At 47.7% G+C, this 15,631-nt stretch overlaps 1 protein-coding gene and 3 non-coding genes across 8 annotated transcripts in view; all 4 read right to left on the bottom strand.

Moving 5' to 3' along the window:
- The window catches only part of LOC142089692 (somatomedin-B and thrombospondin type-1 domain-containing protein-like), a 38,939-nt gene extending 23,695 nt beyond the window's left edge, over positions 1-15,244 (bottom strand). For 2 of the 5 annotated variants that reach the window (XR_012676263.1, XM_075166462.1), the window contains exons 1-3: positions 14,634-15,244; positions 13,493-13,624; positions 12,504-12,640 (exon numbers count right to left, since the gene is read on the bottom strand). Coding sequence is in view for 1 of the 5 variants with exons in the window: in XM_075166462.1 (XP_075022563.1) it covers positions 12,504-12,591 (88 nt within the window). In the remaining 4 variants the exon portion in view is untranslated. The other 3 variants (XR_012676264.1, XR_012676266.1, XR_012676265.1) reach the window with 3 other exon arrangements.
- LOC142089931 (small nucleolar SNORD12/SNORD106) lies at positions 12,710-12,798 on the bottom strand. Its single transcript, XR_012676361.1, has one exon. It is a non-coding gene; the product is annotated as a small nucleolar SNORD12/SNORD106 (small nucleolar RNA).
- Positions 13,696-13,786, bottom strand: LOC142089930 (small nucleolar SNORD12/SNORD106). The gene has a single exon (XR_012676360.1). It is a non-coding gene; the product is annotated as a small nucleolar SNORD12/SNORD106 (small nucleolar RNA).
- Positions 14,802-14,890, bottom strand: LOC142089934 (small nucleolar SNORD12/SNORD106). The gene has a single exon (XR_012676365.1). It is a non-coding gene; the product is annotated as a small nucleolar SNORD12/SNORD106 (small nucleolar RNA).
- Positions 15,245-15,631: the final 387 nt, after the last annotated feature.

Genomic DNA, 15,631 nt, shown 5'->3' with positions numbered 1-15,631 from the left:
CAACACTATTTCAGCTATACCCATGTTTGAATTATAGAACTCTGGGAGAAACTTAATTTACCTCCTCAAAGCACATTCCTCTTTTCAATACCCAGGCTCCTACTCAGATCCATGAAAAATGATGCCATAAATTGCAACATGAAGAAAAATCTTGTAAACAAGAAGATAAAGAAATTCAGTGTGTAAGGAAAACATTTTTTCCCCTTGCTATTAAAGTGTGTTTTACATAAACAAGCTGTAAAACTCCACCAAGCCACTTCCAATAGAATTCAGTCTTCATTCTAAGAAACTTGCTATATTTTTCTTACAGTAACTGTAGGAAGTAGCATATTAAAGACCTAGTGGCTTGTGGAAAGATACGGGGTAGAAAAAGTTTGATCTAAAACAACTCAGCAGATGGAGATGTTTCTAGACAGCCTGTTCAGAAGACTGCAGTGCAGGAGTCCTTTATTTCTTATCAGTAAGGATAATTGCATGGAAACAAGAGTTTCCTTTTATTCTTATATTGGAAGGTGCATTCTTTTGTTGATTAAAATCACAATTAGTCACCATGGAAGTTTTAACAGTGATACAAGCAGAGGATGCCAAGATTCAGGGAGAAGCAGTTAACTGCACCTTCTCCTTCTGTTTTTTTTTTTAACTGTTTTTGCCCTGGGACCTCACAAGTTTACAGAGGCACAGATGTACCAAGTCCATCTCTCCAGGTCTTCTAGTAGGATTTCTCCTTTAGTCTATTGCCTGCAGGATATGGGTCATGAGTCCCTACATATTTTCTATGGTGTGAAGATCACTAGCAATTTTTGACAAGTTAGATTAATTGTGCTACGGATGGTAAAGGAATGCATTTTCCTTTATGAAGGAAGGAATGAGAAAATTAAATAAAACCATCACCACAGGGTTTTTGCAATGTTGACAGCTGCAGTCTTATAAGTAGAGAACAACACTGCAGCTGGATGGGATCGTCAGTCCTAGGATAAACCTTGTTCCCATCAATGACAAGTCAACCACTACAAAACCACTGAGACAGTGCTGGGAATTAATGAGGACTTGCATATTTTAGTTGGATACCTCACAGGGAGGTATCCAGAGCCATCCTGCCAGGCAAGTTCTTTGAGACCAGTTGCCCACAGACTACACAGCTATTGTTCAGTAGCTGGACCAGGATTTTATCCTAACACATCACAGAGAAACAAGCAAGAGCTTTTTTGGTTTCTCTTCCTAAAAGTATATTTCCATGGACCTATGTGACCCTGCCAAATCACTTTAAAAATTAATAGAAGTGCTGTACATTTCTGTTCCACCTGCAGCATAGCATTGCTGTCAACACTGTCTGACACAGAGGCTTAAAGAAAACAGTCAGGAGGAGACATCTGGATGACAGAAGAGGTCACTAGACTTTAAATAATGACATTCTGAAGGGGCTTTTAATAACATTCCTAATGGGCATTATAAGCCCAAATCACCTTAATAGTATCACTGAATATTCCTTTTGTATCTCTGCTGATAATGAAAATAATGCTTAATGGTATTCAACATCACCAAAGGAAAGGGAGCCACAAAAGCAGCTCACAAGCATCACAAATCTAAATCATGAGGAAACTTCCATGTGTGAAATTCAGATTTAAAAAATTATCATCATGTTGATAATCATGTCTTGAACCCACAGTGATACGCACTGCTTTGGAAAGGGAGATGGATAAAAAATGATCCACAAAGGCTTTTCCAATGCCTGGCTCCATCCATGCAGCCAGCTTGTAGCCACTGGATATTGCTCACATGCCATCCCCTCGCTGAAGGGGCTGGGCACGATGATTTTAATGGCTGTGGCCAAGACACTCAAGAATCCATATTTATGGCAAAAAATCTGATAGTTTCTGCCAGCCCTGAAGAACTGAATTGGTGACTTCAACTCAGTACATAACAACTGCATAGCTTCTTCCACCTCCATATACCCTTGAGACAAAGAGCTTGATGAAGCCTTCATCTCCTTGGATGTCAGTGCAACATCATCTACTGACATTCAGGGTCCATTCACTCCCATTCCAGTCAGTGATTCTGGACTATATTTTTGGAGATGAATTCCTTTCTTTTGTTTCCCTATCTATATCTCAGATCTCCATCAATATAGAAGGAACACTTTCAACAAGCAGGTCAATCACAGACACTTTTACACACATAGGCACACAGCTGGCTTCAATTACTTCCTGGTCAACCTCAAATTCACCCTTACATATGCCCTTTCTTGGTAGGTCTTTCAGTTGTGCGCTATGTGCTCATGCAGAAATAGGTGGATAATCAAACACCTAATTCGCTTGAGCTATTACCAGTTTCCTTGTGACTATTTGCGTTAAATAACTTGGTTGTCCATGCAACAGCAAATAGACTGACAATGCATGTTAGATGTACAATAGATGACACTTCAGCAGGGAGTATTTGGCCTACATAGTCAGTCTCTTAGATGGGAGTTGTCTGAAGCTCAGTTTTGCTTCTTGCCTTGTACATCAGTTATAGGACTTACACCCAGACCATACACTCCCTTTTCCAGGGGACTCACTGCCTTGAACACCAAAAACTGAAAAGAACTGAAAGCATGAGGTGTTACAGTTCAGACTAAGAGCTACAGCTTCTTGTACCCTCAATGAACTAGGCTCAGACAGAAGCAGCCACCCACAGAAAATCCCCCAGGGATTATATTTGCCCAGTAAAACATGTTATCAACATTCAGCATGAAACCAACCCCCTACCCACAACCACTGCCTTGACTTCAGTACAAAAAGCTCAGCTATGGGGAAATTGTGTAACTGCTGTTTATTTAACCACCATCTTGAAGGCAAAAACAAAGCAAAAGAAGTTCACCCCATGAGATCTTTCCACCTCCACATGCTCAGTGCTCTGATAATAATAGGTCTCTCAGTAGGACGACATGAAGATTATAAGGCTATTGCTAAGGGGCCAGATTTGCTATTGTAATAAAGAAAATTTTTCTTAGCCCTCCTCTAATCTGGAGGTTTACACAGCTGCTGAGCTTCCTGGAGAGATCCCCTCTTACACAGTTTCCATTTAGGCTCTTACTCACCATTCTACCAGCATAAATGGACCACATTAGCATAAAAACACAGGAGCTGATCCAAGTGACATCTTACCAGAACTACACATCCAGTTGTACGCAGTCCTTTTCAACATGGTCTAAAGGGGCCAAAACAATTTTTGCTTCTACAAGAAAAGATACACAGCCAACTGATCTGCTTTAGACAACAGGCCCCACCTCACAACCAACTTTGAGAGCAACTTGGATGATTTACAGCTGCAGAAGCAGAGAGCCAGAGCACCAAGCACACACGTGCAGATCTCACAGGACATGGGGGCTGTTCATGCTGTTCCAACTCCTGAGGTCTTTGCTCCCAGTATGAGGGAAATGAAAAAACCCTGTGAGATCCTCCTAACACTTCCATCACTACAATTCTCTCTACAGGGCTAACCCCACCATCTCTCAGGGATCCTATACAGGTTGAAGGATCAGGCAAACCTACAGGAAACCACAACTCACCAACAAGCCTGTCACCCATGGCTGAACCCAGTGATACATTCCTGAAGGCCTGAGAGCTCCTGTCTTCTGTTAGCCTTGCAAACCTCCCATGCACCTTTGTATCTCCTTCCTCCCAGCTCTTGAGCCACAGTTGGAGGAACAACAACACTGTGACGAATAGACAGACTCCCATCATCAGACAGCTGGAATTTCTAACATCACCTAGATATGGGTGAGCTTTTCTTTTCAGTGTGAAGGAAAATCATTAGGCTCATCCATGGATAGGTGCCTTTTTCAGATTCCCTGACACAATTCAGACATGGAGAAGGCAGCTCATGGGAGACTGACCTTTCCATTTTGTTTAAAGAAAAAAAAAACAGCAGTGGGGAGAACCCACCAATGCCACTTCCAGCAGCCTGCAACACAGAGTAAGAGAGGCACCTACTTGCCATTTGGAAGGAAAAGGCTGCCACTTGGAAGGAAAATCTCTCAGGCAACGGGCTGTGACATTCTTTGTGCCTGTTGCACCCAGTCCATGTAGCATGGTGAACCCCGCAGCCAGCAGTTGTGTCACAAGTCTGGCAGTCACACACAGCCCCGGTTCTGCTTTCTGTCCCTGAGGAAATCCATCTGTGCTTCCCCCCCTCCTCGGCACTATTCCTACAAGTACTTTTCTCCAGGGCAGGAAAAAAAAAGAAAGTCAGGAAAAGAACAGCAAAGGGCAGATTTGTATCTGCTTTATAAATTAACAAGATGACTCAGAAGTTGACCTCTCCTCATCAAGCCTTCCACTTGCCAAAGGGCTATGTAACAGCAGGTCTGCTTGGTCACCTCTGCTAGAAAAAAGCACCACGTTTGCATGCAAATTCATTCACCAGGTCACTGTAACTCATTCTGAGATGTGAGACCTCATCAGCATCCCTCTCACCCCCCACTGATGTTGCTACTTATCTTTACAGCCAGCAACTTCACTTTGGTACCCAGCATATCATCCAGGATCAGAGGAAAGACCAGTGGGGAGCATGTGTCATAGTTCAGAGGAGTGACAGAGAGGGTTTACAGAAGGAAATCAGGACCAGTAAAACAAAATATGTCACCCTCATGACACAACAGTAGCTGTTGTAAAGCATGTGCCAGATGTACAGTTTTAGGTAACCTAGGAATCAACAAGAGATGCACATTGCTGTTAGCACCTTTGGGAACCACCTTTTTCTCCAGGCAGTTTTCCCAATCCCTACTAAGGTGTTTCCACAGCAACATAAATTGCTGACTAAGAAAAATTCTCAGACACTTCCACAGTCCTCCTCTCTAGATTTCCAAGAAAATTGCACCTATAAAGATCCTGCTGTAAAAAAGTAACAGTGAATACTCAAAGGAAAAGTCTGCTTTGAACTGCTGGTGTCACATCCGCTGAAAAATGCATTCACTCTCAAGACAGACCTTCCCCCATGAGTCCTGTATCTCAGGTTAAAAATAAGTTTTTATCACCTCTTGGCAGACAAAATTCTTGCAAACATGAATGGACCCTAAGCCAGTGTAACAGGTAACAATTACAGCAACAGTCTCATGAGCCTGCAGATGATTTGCAACCATTTGCATGAGATAGCAACCATTTTTCTTCATCAGCAGGTCATTAAATTCTCCAGCTGGATTTGGGAAAATTGATGGGGGTAAGGCAGTATCTACAATTGCTGCAGTTGTGCAGCACAAAAAGCGCACATACTCCAATCTGCTAAAGAAGGGCAGAGGTAGAGCTTAGTATTTCTTCTCAGTGAGAAATGGTATCCAGAAGTTAGCTGCTGCCTACAGGCCAGGCTCTGTCCTGGACCGATGTGCAAGCATTCCAGTTTCTGTGGGAGGATCAAAAGCACAAGCCTCACCCTTTCAATTAAAGAGCAGTACACTGCTGAAGACATCAGGACCACCCACAGCGGGAAACGCGAGCATGTGGAGTGGAAAGCATGTGTGTGCTACTCCGGGCCAGCCCCTGGGTGCTGACACACCGCCCCACCTTCAGAGAGCAGCTTTCAGGAACAGGCTTCAGGGAATCCATCTGGGCAAGCAGCACCATGTGGGGCTGCATCTGCTTACCTACCATCCCCTCAGCCGGCTGGAGGGACACCTGCCACCCTGCCAGAGATGGAAAGTGTGCCTCGCTGCTTCGTGCAGTCAATGCTCAGACCACATCTCCCGAAGTCTCTCTGACCCTGGACATCCTCGCTGAGGAAGGTTACATGAACCCGAGGGAGTCTATGCGAAGTAAAGAAATGAGGACAGCCCTGGCTTTAGTGTTTGCTTTGAGAAAAGACTAAGGGAGTCAAGCTTATTCTCAGGACTAGAGTGAAGACTTCAAGGTGACCCAGCCACAGCATTCAAAACTGAACAGAGCAAGTGACAGGCACAGTGAAGTGCAGACTATCCAGTGGACATTTTTCCAAATATAACGCTAAAGAAATTAGGCAGATTCTCAGATAACACAGACAGAAATGGTCCTGAACCTGTTTCCATGAACCCAAATCAATCTTAGGGAATATAATGGAATTGCTTCGATTTACACTATGAATATGGTCTAGGACAAAGAATATTTTTACCCATCACCAAGACAACTCTGTTACTGCCTGCAAGCTGCCAGGTGTTTCCCATCCACATAATAAAAGACTTGAGTCCATTTCAGTCACTGGAAGGCCTGTGGCAGGGGCTACATCCAGTCCCTGCTAGCCTCACATTGGCACCGAGCAGAGAAACAGGTGAAGAGAATTTCTTCAGACCCCAGAGTGTTTGTTTCTGTAAACATGAAGAGAACCATCTCCAGCACTTTTCTCCTGAGTTTAATTTACTGTGGAACAATCTAGAAGGCTTTAGCACTAGTCTCTGATAGGTATCAGGGGGCAAAGGGGAGATTTTGGTGGTGCGTACTGGGAACCTCGGCGGAAAGCCAGAGCTGTCACCGTCCCCCCTCCATTCACCCTGTTGAGAGAGCAGCAGTCCTCCTGCTACAGTGAGCTGAACCTGAGCATCAGCCAGGTGGTCTGAGCAAGAAAAAGTCACAGCAGGGAGCAGAAGAGAGACATAAACCACAGTTTTCTGCTAGATGAAGCTGCCAGAAGACAGCCAGTGCAGTGCCAAAGGGCCTCAAGCCCTATCTGCACCCTGTGCCCAGCGCTTGGATGGGAAAGTGCCTGGGAACCCTAGGTGCTGTAACACAAACCAGCAGTTCTCACAGAGAACTCGGGCTGAACCAAGACACTTGGCTTTACCCCACCACTCCAAGGGATCTGGCAAAAAGGGTGGAAGAGGAACAGAAGTCTATAGCTGCAGAACATCTCTTTAAAACACTGGATGGTGTAGGAGAAAGGAACACTCTGCTTCACAAAAAGTCTTCCCCTTACTGCCTGTGGGGCAGTCTGAGAGTCCCGAAATCTGGATCTTCCTAGAGCAATCACAAAACCAAGTTTTGCTTCATTGCTGACCATGGTAATGTCTAGCCTGTCAACACAGCTGATGTGTCAGATAAATTAATCTATCACTCAGTAGCTATGGAGGCAGAGGAAATAATGCAAAGAGTAGAAGGAACAATGAGTAAACGGACTGTGCTATCCCACAAGCTAACGCAGCCACTTAACAGATGGGTCTAAAAAGAATATAATAATCACCATGCAGTCAAAAAGATGCCTGGGTCTTTAGGAATATAAATGTTAAACCTCTCACTGTGTATGAAAACATGTCTATTAAAAGCAACATCAGACAGAGAAATAATCTGTGCTATTTTCCTTCAAATGCTCATGGCACCAAGAAAGAGCTGTTTAAGAAAAGTAAACATTTGCTTAAACATACCAGCCTAGTGAGTGACTCCAGATTTCAGTTTTAGAAAGTTACAGAAGTACATACAGCATTGTCTGTTCTTGCTACAATTGATGGAACTGACAATTCTGTATTCATCCCCACTGCCCTGTTCACTACTACATTACTTGGCTGTAACACCATTGTACTAGGAAGTCCATCACAGCTCAAGTTTTTTAATAGCTTATGGTTACACACAGGAAAATTACCCAAACTCATAGCATACCACATGGCTGAGAGCCCATAGCTGGCCAGTCAAGTTCAGCCAGCTCTCCATTACAGAAGGTGTTTGGAGAAGCAGCAGAAGGTAGGATATCCCATGTAACAGAAAAAAGATGCTATGGCAATAAAGAAAATGACCTGCAGCCTGTGTTTACCAGCTGCACATACCATATATCCTCATTTTCCTGAAACTCTGCCCAGATAGACTTTTGGTAAAAGCAGCCATGCTCACATTTTTGAGCGGGGGCATGGGAATTTGGAGCAAAGGTGTGGAAGGAGTGCCGGGGGATGCTCTCTAGACGCAAACTAGTTCCAGAAAAAACATCATAGAGGCAGATGTAAAAATGAAGCACACCTAAGGTGCCTAGCTGTTTGTAGGCATATCAGAAACTCCAGCAGATGAAAGCTTTGAAGCAAAAGCCTACCAGTACAGAAGACCACCTCCTCCTCCTCTAAATAAAAGCCTCTGACAAGTTCAGATGTTACTTTTAGGGTTTGTCTCCACTTTGTCACACTTCTTGTTCTTACAGATAAGCTGGTCCAGAGGTTTAGTACAGCACACTGCTATAGTGACAAGGTGAAAGCATCCCGACTATATACACACAGAACAACTCCTCAAACAAATGGACAGTTTGATGCAGAAATCCCATCTGGCCCTTACTAAAGCTTTGGGCAACGCATGCCCACAGCACCCCCTACAGCATCCAGACTAGAGAGCATTCATGAGTTGCTTACCGTGGATCAGTTATCTTGAGAGTTTTGTCTTCCATCCCTATCCATGTATGCAATAGCAGCAGCGCTTGAATCCTGACCTGAGCAACTTTTCTTGGAGAGATAATAAAACATGTTCCAGCTACATCCGTCCTCACAGCTCCCACTGGACAACTGGCACACTGGTTTAGGTACTCCCTAAAGTATGCTTGCTGATAGGTATGCTCATTAGATTATGAAAGTAATGGTATTAGCAGCAGTTCTGATCCCTCATCAATATGTTGTTTCAAGAGATTATGCTGCTTACATTAATTGAATGAGAAAAATCTCTACCCAATTTAATGGAAGACTGCTTTAAATGCTGATTAATAGCTAATTTTCCATCATTGCTGTTTTCTCCTAAACATACATGCCAAAGGCCACTATCAGCTCAGATACCAAATCCTCTCATAACCACTGAAACTGTTATTTATACTTTTAAGTAGCAGAAATACCCCCTAAACTTGTAGTTGCTGTAAATAACTTTCAATCCATTAAGAGTATTAGGCTGTTGCTATCAGGTAGTAAAAAAACCACAGCAATACTTCAAATGCTGCAGGAAATAATTCCTTAAACATTTCCTCAGCCTGTTATCCGTGCCTCACTTTCGCCCTTCAGCTACTTCAAGCTGAATTGTCACCATTGGGCTAGCCAGCTCACTGCAGCCGCTGCGCACATGCGCCCAGCTGCTTTCAGGCAGCAGCCCCTCAGCTGGTAGTCAGCATGGATAACCCATCAGTTACAGCTTCCACAGGCCCAGAACTAGCAACACAGGAACCTTCAACAGTGGCAGCCCTGCTCCTCAGGAACCTAACGAGGCTGCAGGCGGATTGGTTTTTAACCCCATCCCTAACACACATACCTGCTGCTGCACTACTTCCCAACAGCAGCACATTGGGAAGAGCCGGTTCCATCACTAGGCCTGGGGTTTGAATCTGAACCTGCTGTTTGAGACACTGCAGGTCAATATATATCCCAATTCTCCACATCAGCTTGATCTGAAGGGGCTATTTACTTCATTTGCATTGCCAGCGGGGGGTACAAATGCTACCAGACCAGGACCTGCACAGGACATCTGCCAAGGCCTGTTTGACTGTGCATCATGCAGACACCGCTCCTGACTGCCAGACTAACGGGCACGGCAGATGGAGAATGTCCTCCCCCTCCGTGCAGAACTCACCACCATTCAACCCCTCTACAAGAGGGCAGGCATCGCACAGCACAGGTTCATTGACAGATTTTTTTCACCCCTACTGAGGCCAGATGTGTACAGTCAATTATCTGTGATGTAAAAGTCAGAGGTACAGGAAGCAATACATCCTAGGGCTCTTGACTACCTTTCTCTGATACTAGGAAAGCCTTTAGCTTCCTCTTGTTTAGTGGTTCCCTACTCCAGCACGTATGTACAATCCATATTTAATTCTCCTGCTCTGCACACCTGGAAGTTTGCCAAACAGCATCCAGGGGAAGGCTGCAGGATCTGAACAAACATCTGTCACCAAGTCTCTCCAGCCAGCAGCACAGTCATTCCTGCGAGCTGAACACACTGCATGAGGGAAATGTCCAAATCCCCACAGAAGCTGACATCAGCTTCCCTTCCTTCCCAGACTGCTGTCACTTTTCTGCAAGACCCATGTATGGAAGGATTTGCAAAGCCAGTGACTTACCTGGGAACATGCTAATCTACACCTTTTACCAGGCCAGCTAAAATCCCCACTGAATTATGTTCTGCACCAGCTGCTCCCCACACAGGACCTAGGGGAGAAGCTGAGGGAGAGCCCTTGTTCCCACAGAGGCAAAGTGCAGACTACGCCTCTCGCTTTGGTCCAGCAGACAGACCTGTTGTCGACCTTTAGCGCCAGCTGTTATGTACAGAGAACCGTGCCCTCGTGCTGTTTCCTGCAGCACCGCAGCAGCCACAAGTCTCAGCTAAGCACTTTCACTTCAGGGCGTGTGATGCTACACTGCCATGAGATCATGCCCCTTTCTGGCTTGAGGCAGCAGGCAGCTCAATGTAAGCAATCACTGCACTGAAGCCCTGTTGCCATCCAACTCCCCAAAACAATTAGGAGATCCAGAAATTGGCTATTAAAGGCATGTAAATAGAATTTCAGTCACCAGCTGAATTCACCCAGTACTCAGATTTTATTAAAATAGGCTCTAAACAGTACAGAAACTCACATTGCACTGCAGCATCCGAGATGCCTCTTCCCCACTTTACAGGCTGCCAATGATACATTACTAAAGCCTTCTGGATGACAGGGGAGAGCCAAGACTTGAATCCCCCCTCTCCTTGCACAGAAGGCCATCCTCTCATACTTGACAATCGCTCTCTAAGGAGAGGCTTCCTTACTTTTAATGATTGTGGTAGGATAACATTAGCAGGTGGTGAATGCAGCCCTTGCAGACAAAAGCATCCAATTACATTAAACATACGGCAAGTTCCAGAATCCATTACAGTTAAATGCCTCATACCAAGGGAAAGAAAAACATAACACCCTCCGTCTGTAAGTTGGCAGGACACCAATTTATCACTCCTGCTAGCTCTGAGAAAAGACCAGAGCTGTTGCAGGGTGATGTGAATGCTGTAGCTTGGACAAGGGATCACAGGCAGCAGCATGGAGAGGGACATCATTAGCAGAGGACAGCTTTCTGCTAGTACCCTGAAATCACAGCAGGTCCCAGGACAACTTCTGACAAATCTCAACCTGTTAAGAAAACAACCAACATTTTGTCAATCCACTCTACTGCAAACAGCAAATACATAGCTTTCAAATCATCCCAAAAAACCTATTAGACAACAAGGTTGTCTGAAGGGTTGCTCTGCAAACAGCAAAAACTTCTTCACTGCCAGGTACTCCAAATAGGATCCACTCTTAAAACTGCACTGTGGGAGCTTTTAGAGTAGTACTTGGTAAGAGCCTGGGGGAGCTGACTGAGCAGAGAGTGCCAGAGTAACATTTGGTCAGCTCTACCAGCTTCACCATCTGACACAGACCACTCATACTCCTTTTGAATTCAAGAGTGCCATATAGAAAGGTCACATTTATGCTCTTCATAGATACAGGCTACCAAGACTTCAGCCTCCTTGGAGATATGATAGCTGCACAACAGGCACCTGAACAGCAACGCAAGGCTGTAACTGAATGAAGCCAGTGACAACAGCTGTTTATCCAATGAAGTAAAGTTCTGTTAAGCACATTTTCTAGAGCATTAGTGAAATCCTAATCAAACAGCCAAGTTTTCAGATGTCACATTGTTTATCTTCTATAAAAAAAAGCAAAGGAAGAAAAAGAACACCAAAAGCAATCCCTCTCTTGCAAATACACACATTGCTGGATGCTGACTTTCATCCACACTTCTCTCCAAGGCATTGAGAGCCTCCCATTCAGAGGGGGGAAAAAAATAAACAAAAAAATGATCAAGAACAAAAGCTCCCTGACTCTGTAAGCACCACCTCATTTTAACACTGCTTAAATGGGGCAAAACAAAAAAGCTATGCTTATGCCCTTAAGGTTAAATTGAAACCTGTCAGAGCTCTCTGCCATTTAGTTGAGATCTTTTGAAAACAAGAATTCCTTCACTTTTGATCCTCAAGTCTTTTACGCATGTCAGATAGTGTTATACAATCAGTGTTAACTATGATATGTGCAGACAGCACCCTCCAGTGCTGCCCGCCCTCAAAGCATGCAGCACACATGCAGTTTCTCTGCAACAGAGGTGCAAGGGCATGTAGCCTCAATATACAGCCACATGAGGAACTGAAGCATCTTGCACCTGGGGAATCAGTCCATCTGGCTAAAACAGAAGTTTGCATCAGCATTGCCAATCTGGTGGGGAAAAAAAGTCTGAAGTCATCATGACAGATGCTCTTCAACTGAAGATTAAGAGGCAATCAATTACATTTGAAAAATCTTCACATCCATAACAACTGACAAGGTATTAATCCCTGCAGGAAAGATGGTAAAAGGAAACTTGAGTATTTCAACTTGGGTCCAACACTTAAAAGAGCTCCTGCAGCAATGTTCAAATCTACACATCTGTCAAATCTCCAGGGACACTAACCTGTCAAAGCACTGCAGAAGCAACTCCCTTGCAGAGAGGTGTTTTTTCCCTTTTTTTTTTTAAATTTAAACCAGTGAACATAGGTGGATCAAAGACTTACCATTCTCCCCTGCCAGAGGGGCACATATGGTGGAGCAAATCAGGCAACTGCCCTCATCACACAATTGATCACTGCCAGCTACAGCCATCACATCCAGTCTCCAAGAGGCTCAACACCCCCACTGCCTTCACAGAGCCCTGAGTAAAACCAAAGCAAACAGTTAGCGCCAGGCCCTGCCAGGGTGTGGGGGACAGCAGCACTTCCCCACTGGTGACATGATCTGGCTTGAACAGCGAGAAATCCACAATGTCACTCTAATGGGGGAAAAAAAAATTCAATCATCACTTACACCAGCGAGTCCCCAGGAGTTAGGTGGCTGCACACCCACAGCAGCCGTGCCACGCTCCCACCTCCCCCGGCAGATCCGCAGGGACTGAGTGAACTAATGGCAGAGGAAGTGGCAAAGCCATGCACACACACAGCCACCACTGAACATCTGCAATCCCCTCACACTCCCTCAAGTTGGCCAGCAAGGGGCAGGGCATAAAAGAGTCAACAGCACCCCTCTTCCAAAGGGACACACTTCAGCCAGGATGGTTCCTGTCCCTTACTGGGGCAGCTGCTCTAAGCAGCTGATCACCCACATGTCTCCATGCAGGGTGTCCTTAAAATGAGCTCTCTGAACACAATGCATCACAGAAACAGGACAGAGCTCTAAACCACCACCCCGCTCCAGCTCAGCCCGCACTGGTGCAGCTTGCAGATTCCTTGCCCTGCTGGTTCTGTTCACTAGTGACACCTGCCACTTTGGACATGCTGGAACAGGAGCCACACGAGGCACAAAGGACCTTGTTGCAATGCTTCTGCATGAGGAAATACCCTGTGCTTTCAGCTCTACAATATCCAGGCTAATGCTCAAATGTACACATCAGTCAAGTCTCCAGGGACAAAGACTTTTGGAAGCAACTCCCTTGCAGAAAGTTATTTCCCCCCCCGCTCTTTTTTTATTTAATTTAAACCAGTGATCAACAGTTCCTTTAAGGACTTACCATTCTTACTTGCCAGAGGTTTAGGCATGGTGGAGCAAACCAGGCAACTGCTCTCCTCACACAGTTCATCACTGCCATCACATCACATCAGGTCTCCCAGAGGCTCAACACCCCCTCTGCCTTGGCAGCACCCTACGAGTAAAGGCAAAGGGAACAGTTGGCACCAAGCGCTGCCAGGGTATGGGACAGAGCAGCACTTCCCTGCTGGTGCATCAGACATGATCTGGCTTGAACAGTGAGAAATCAACACTGTCGCTCTGATGGGGAAAAAATTCAGTCATCACTTACACCAGCGAGTCCCCAGGAGTTAGGTGGCTGCACACCCACAGCAGCTGTGCCACGCTCCCACCTCCCCCAGCATTCCCACAGGCAATGAATGAATTCATGCCAATCCTTCCCCAAAAAGAGCTGGCTAGTTGGCATGCTCAACAGGCACATGGGACAGGGGAAATGCTGCAAGAGTCTAAAGAAAAAACACTGATGTATGGGGCTTCCACAGCAGAGCACAACACAGCCAAGACAGATCTAGCAGAAAAAGAAGAGGCAGGCAGACATAACAGGTTATGCACTTTTGCAGGCCCAGCCTTTATGGCCATGCGAGGCTTCTGCCTTCCCGACACGAAGGCAGGACATCGCACATGCAGCAGTAAATGCCGCAAGTCGCCAGACCCCAGAGGGAACAGCTTGGCCACGAACACTACCGCACACCTACCAGCAAGGGGCAGGGCAGGAAAACTCCAGAACCAGTCCCTCCTCCAAGGGCCCACCGCTGCAGCAGAGCACCTGCCTGTCTCCAGCGTGCCCTGGTCCCCAGCCGTCCGGCCTCGGGGCACCTGCCAGGGGCTCGGAGGTGTAAACCCACTGCCCTTCCCAGGCTGCAGATTTCTCGCCCTGCTGGACCTGCCACCTTGCACACAACGGGAGCAAGAGGAGGCACAAAGGGCCTGGCTGCAAGGCTTCAGCAGGAGGAAACCCTCTCTGCGGTCAGCTCCACAGTACTTAGGCTAGTAGTCAAACCTACGCATCTGCCAAGACACCAGCCTGACAAAGCATTGCAGAAGCAACTCAGTAATTCTGTTGAAGACGAAAATATATCTATATGTATCTTTAACAGTGAGGAACAGTTACTTTAAGGACTTACCATTCCCACCTGCCAGAGGCTCAGGCGTGGCGGAGCAAACGGCCCTCATGGCACGCCGGGCCCCGCTGCCCCAGGTCTCCCGGAGCCCTGCGCTCCCCGCCCTCGCAGCGCCTGCCAGTACAGCGAAGGAAGTCAGCGCCGGGCCCGCGGGACACAGCGGCGCTTCCCGCCGGTGCATCAGACTCGTCCTGGCTTGAGCAGCGAGAGATCGACACCGTCGCTCTGACGAGGAAAAAACCGCCATCACCTCCACCAGCGAGCCCCGGGGGCCCCACGGCCGCACACCCGCGGCGGCCGCGCCACGCTCCCGCCTCCACCGGCGGGCTCGTGGAAGACCTTCCCGGGAAGGGCGGCCGGTCGGCCGGGAAGCACCGCAGGAGCGCGGAGAAGAGCACCTGGGGTCGGGGCCCCCGCGGCTGCGCAGAGCAGAGGCGGCCATGCCGCCAGCCCACGCGGCCCCGGCCGCTCCCTCAGCGGGTGGGCAGGGAGGCGACGCCGGCGGCCACCATAAGCCCGCTCGGGCAGGGAGGGCCGCCAGGAAGGGGCAGAGCCCGGACCCACCAGACCCCGACCGCCCGCGGAGCGCAGCCCCGCGCCCACACCCACCTCAGCCACGCCGCAGCAAGAGGCCAGCGGGCCCCGCGCGAGGCGCTTTATAGGGGCCGCGGGCCCGCCCCGGCCCCGCCCGCGCTGAGGCGGGAGGGCGGGCACCGGCGCCATGTTGGGCGGTGCCGCTCGGGCCGTCCTCCGCCCTGCCCCGCCCTCCTCTCCCCGCCGAGGGGCCGCGGCTCCCAGCGGAGGCGGTGGCTTGGGCCGTCCGCTCCCCGCTCCGGCGGGCTCGGAGCCGGTGAAGGTGGCGTGAGGGACGCCCGGCAGCGGGGGCGGCTGGGGCCGCCATTTCGCGGTGCAGAGCGGGACGGGGCGCTGGCCGTGCTCGGCCGCGCCGCTGCTCCCTGGCCCCGTTCCCCTCACGGCGGTGCGCGCGCTTAGCGCCTGCA

This window comes from Calonectris borealis, chromosome 17 (assembly GCF_964195595.1).
Source record: "Calonectris borealis chromosome 17, bCalBor7.hap1.2, whole genome shotgun sequence".
Taxonomy (NCBI): domain Eukaryota; kingdom Metazoa; phylum Chordata; class Aves; order Procellariiformes; family Procellariidae; genus Calonectris; species Calonectris borealis.
Note: the sequence above shows the minus strand (reverse complement) of the source record. Positions and strands in the feature narration are given on the sequence as shown.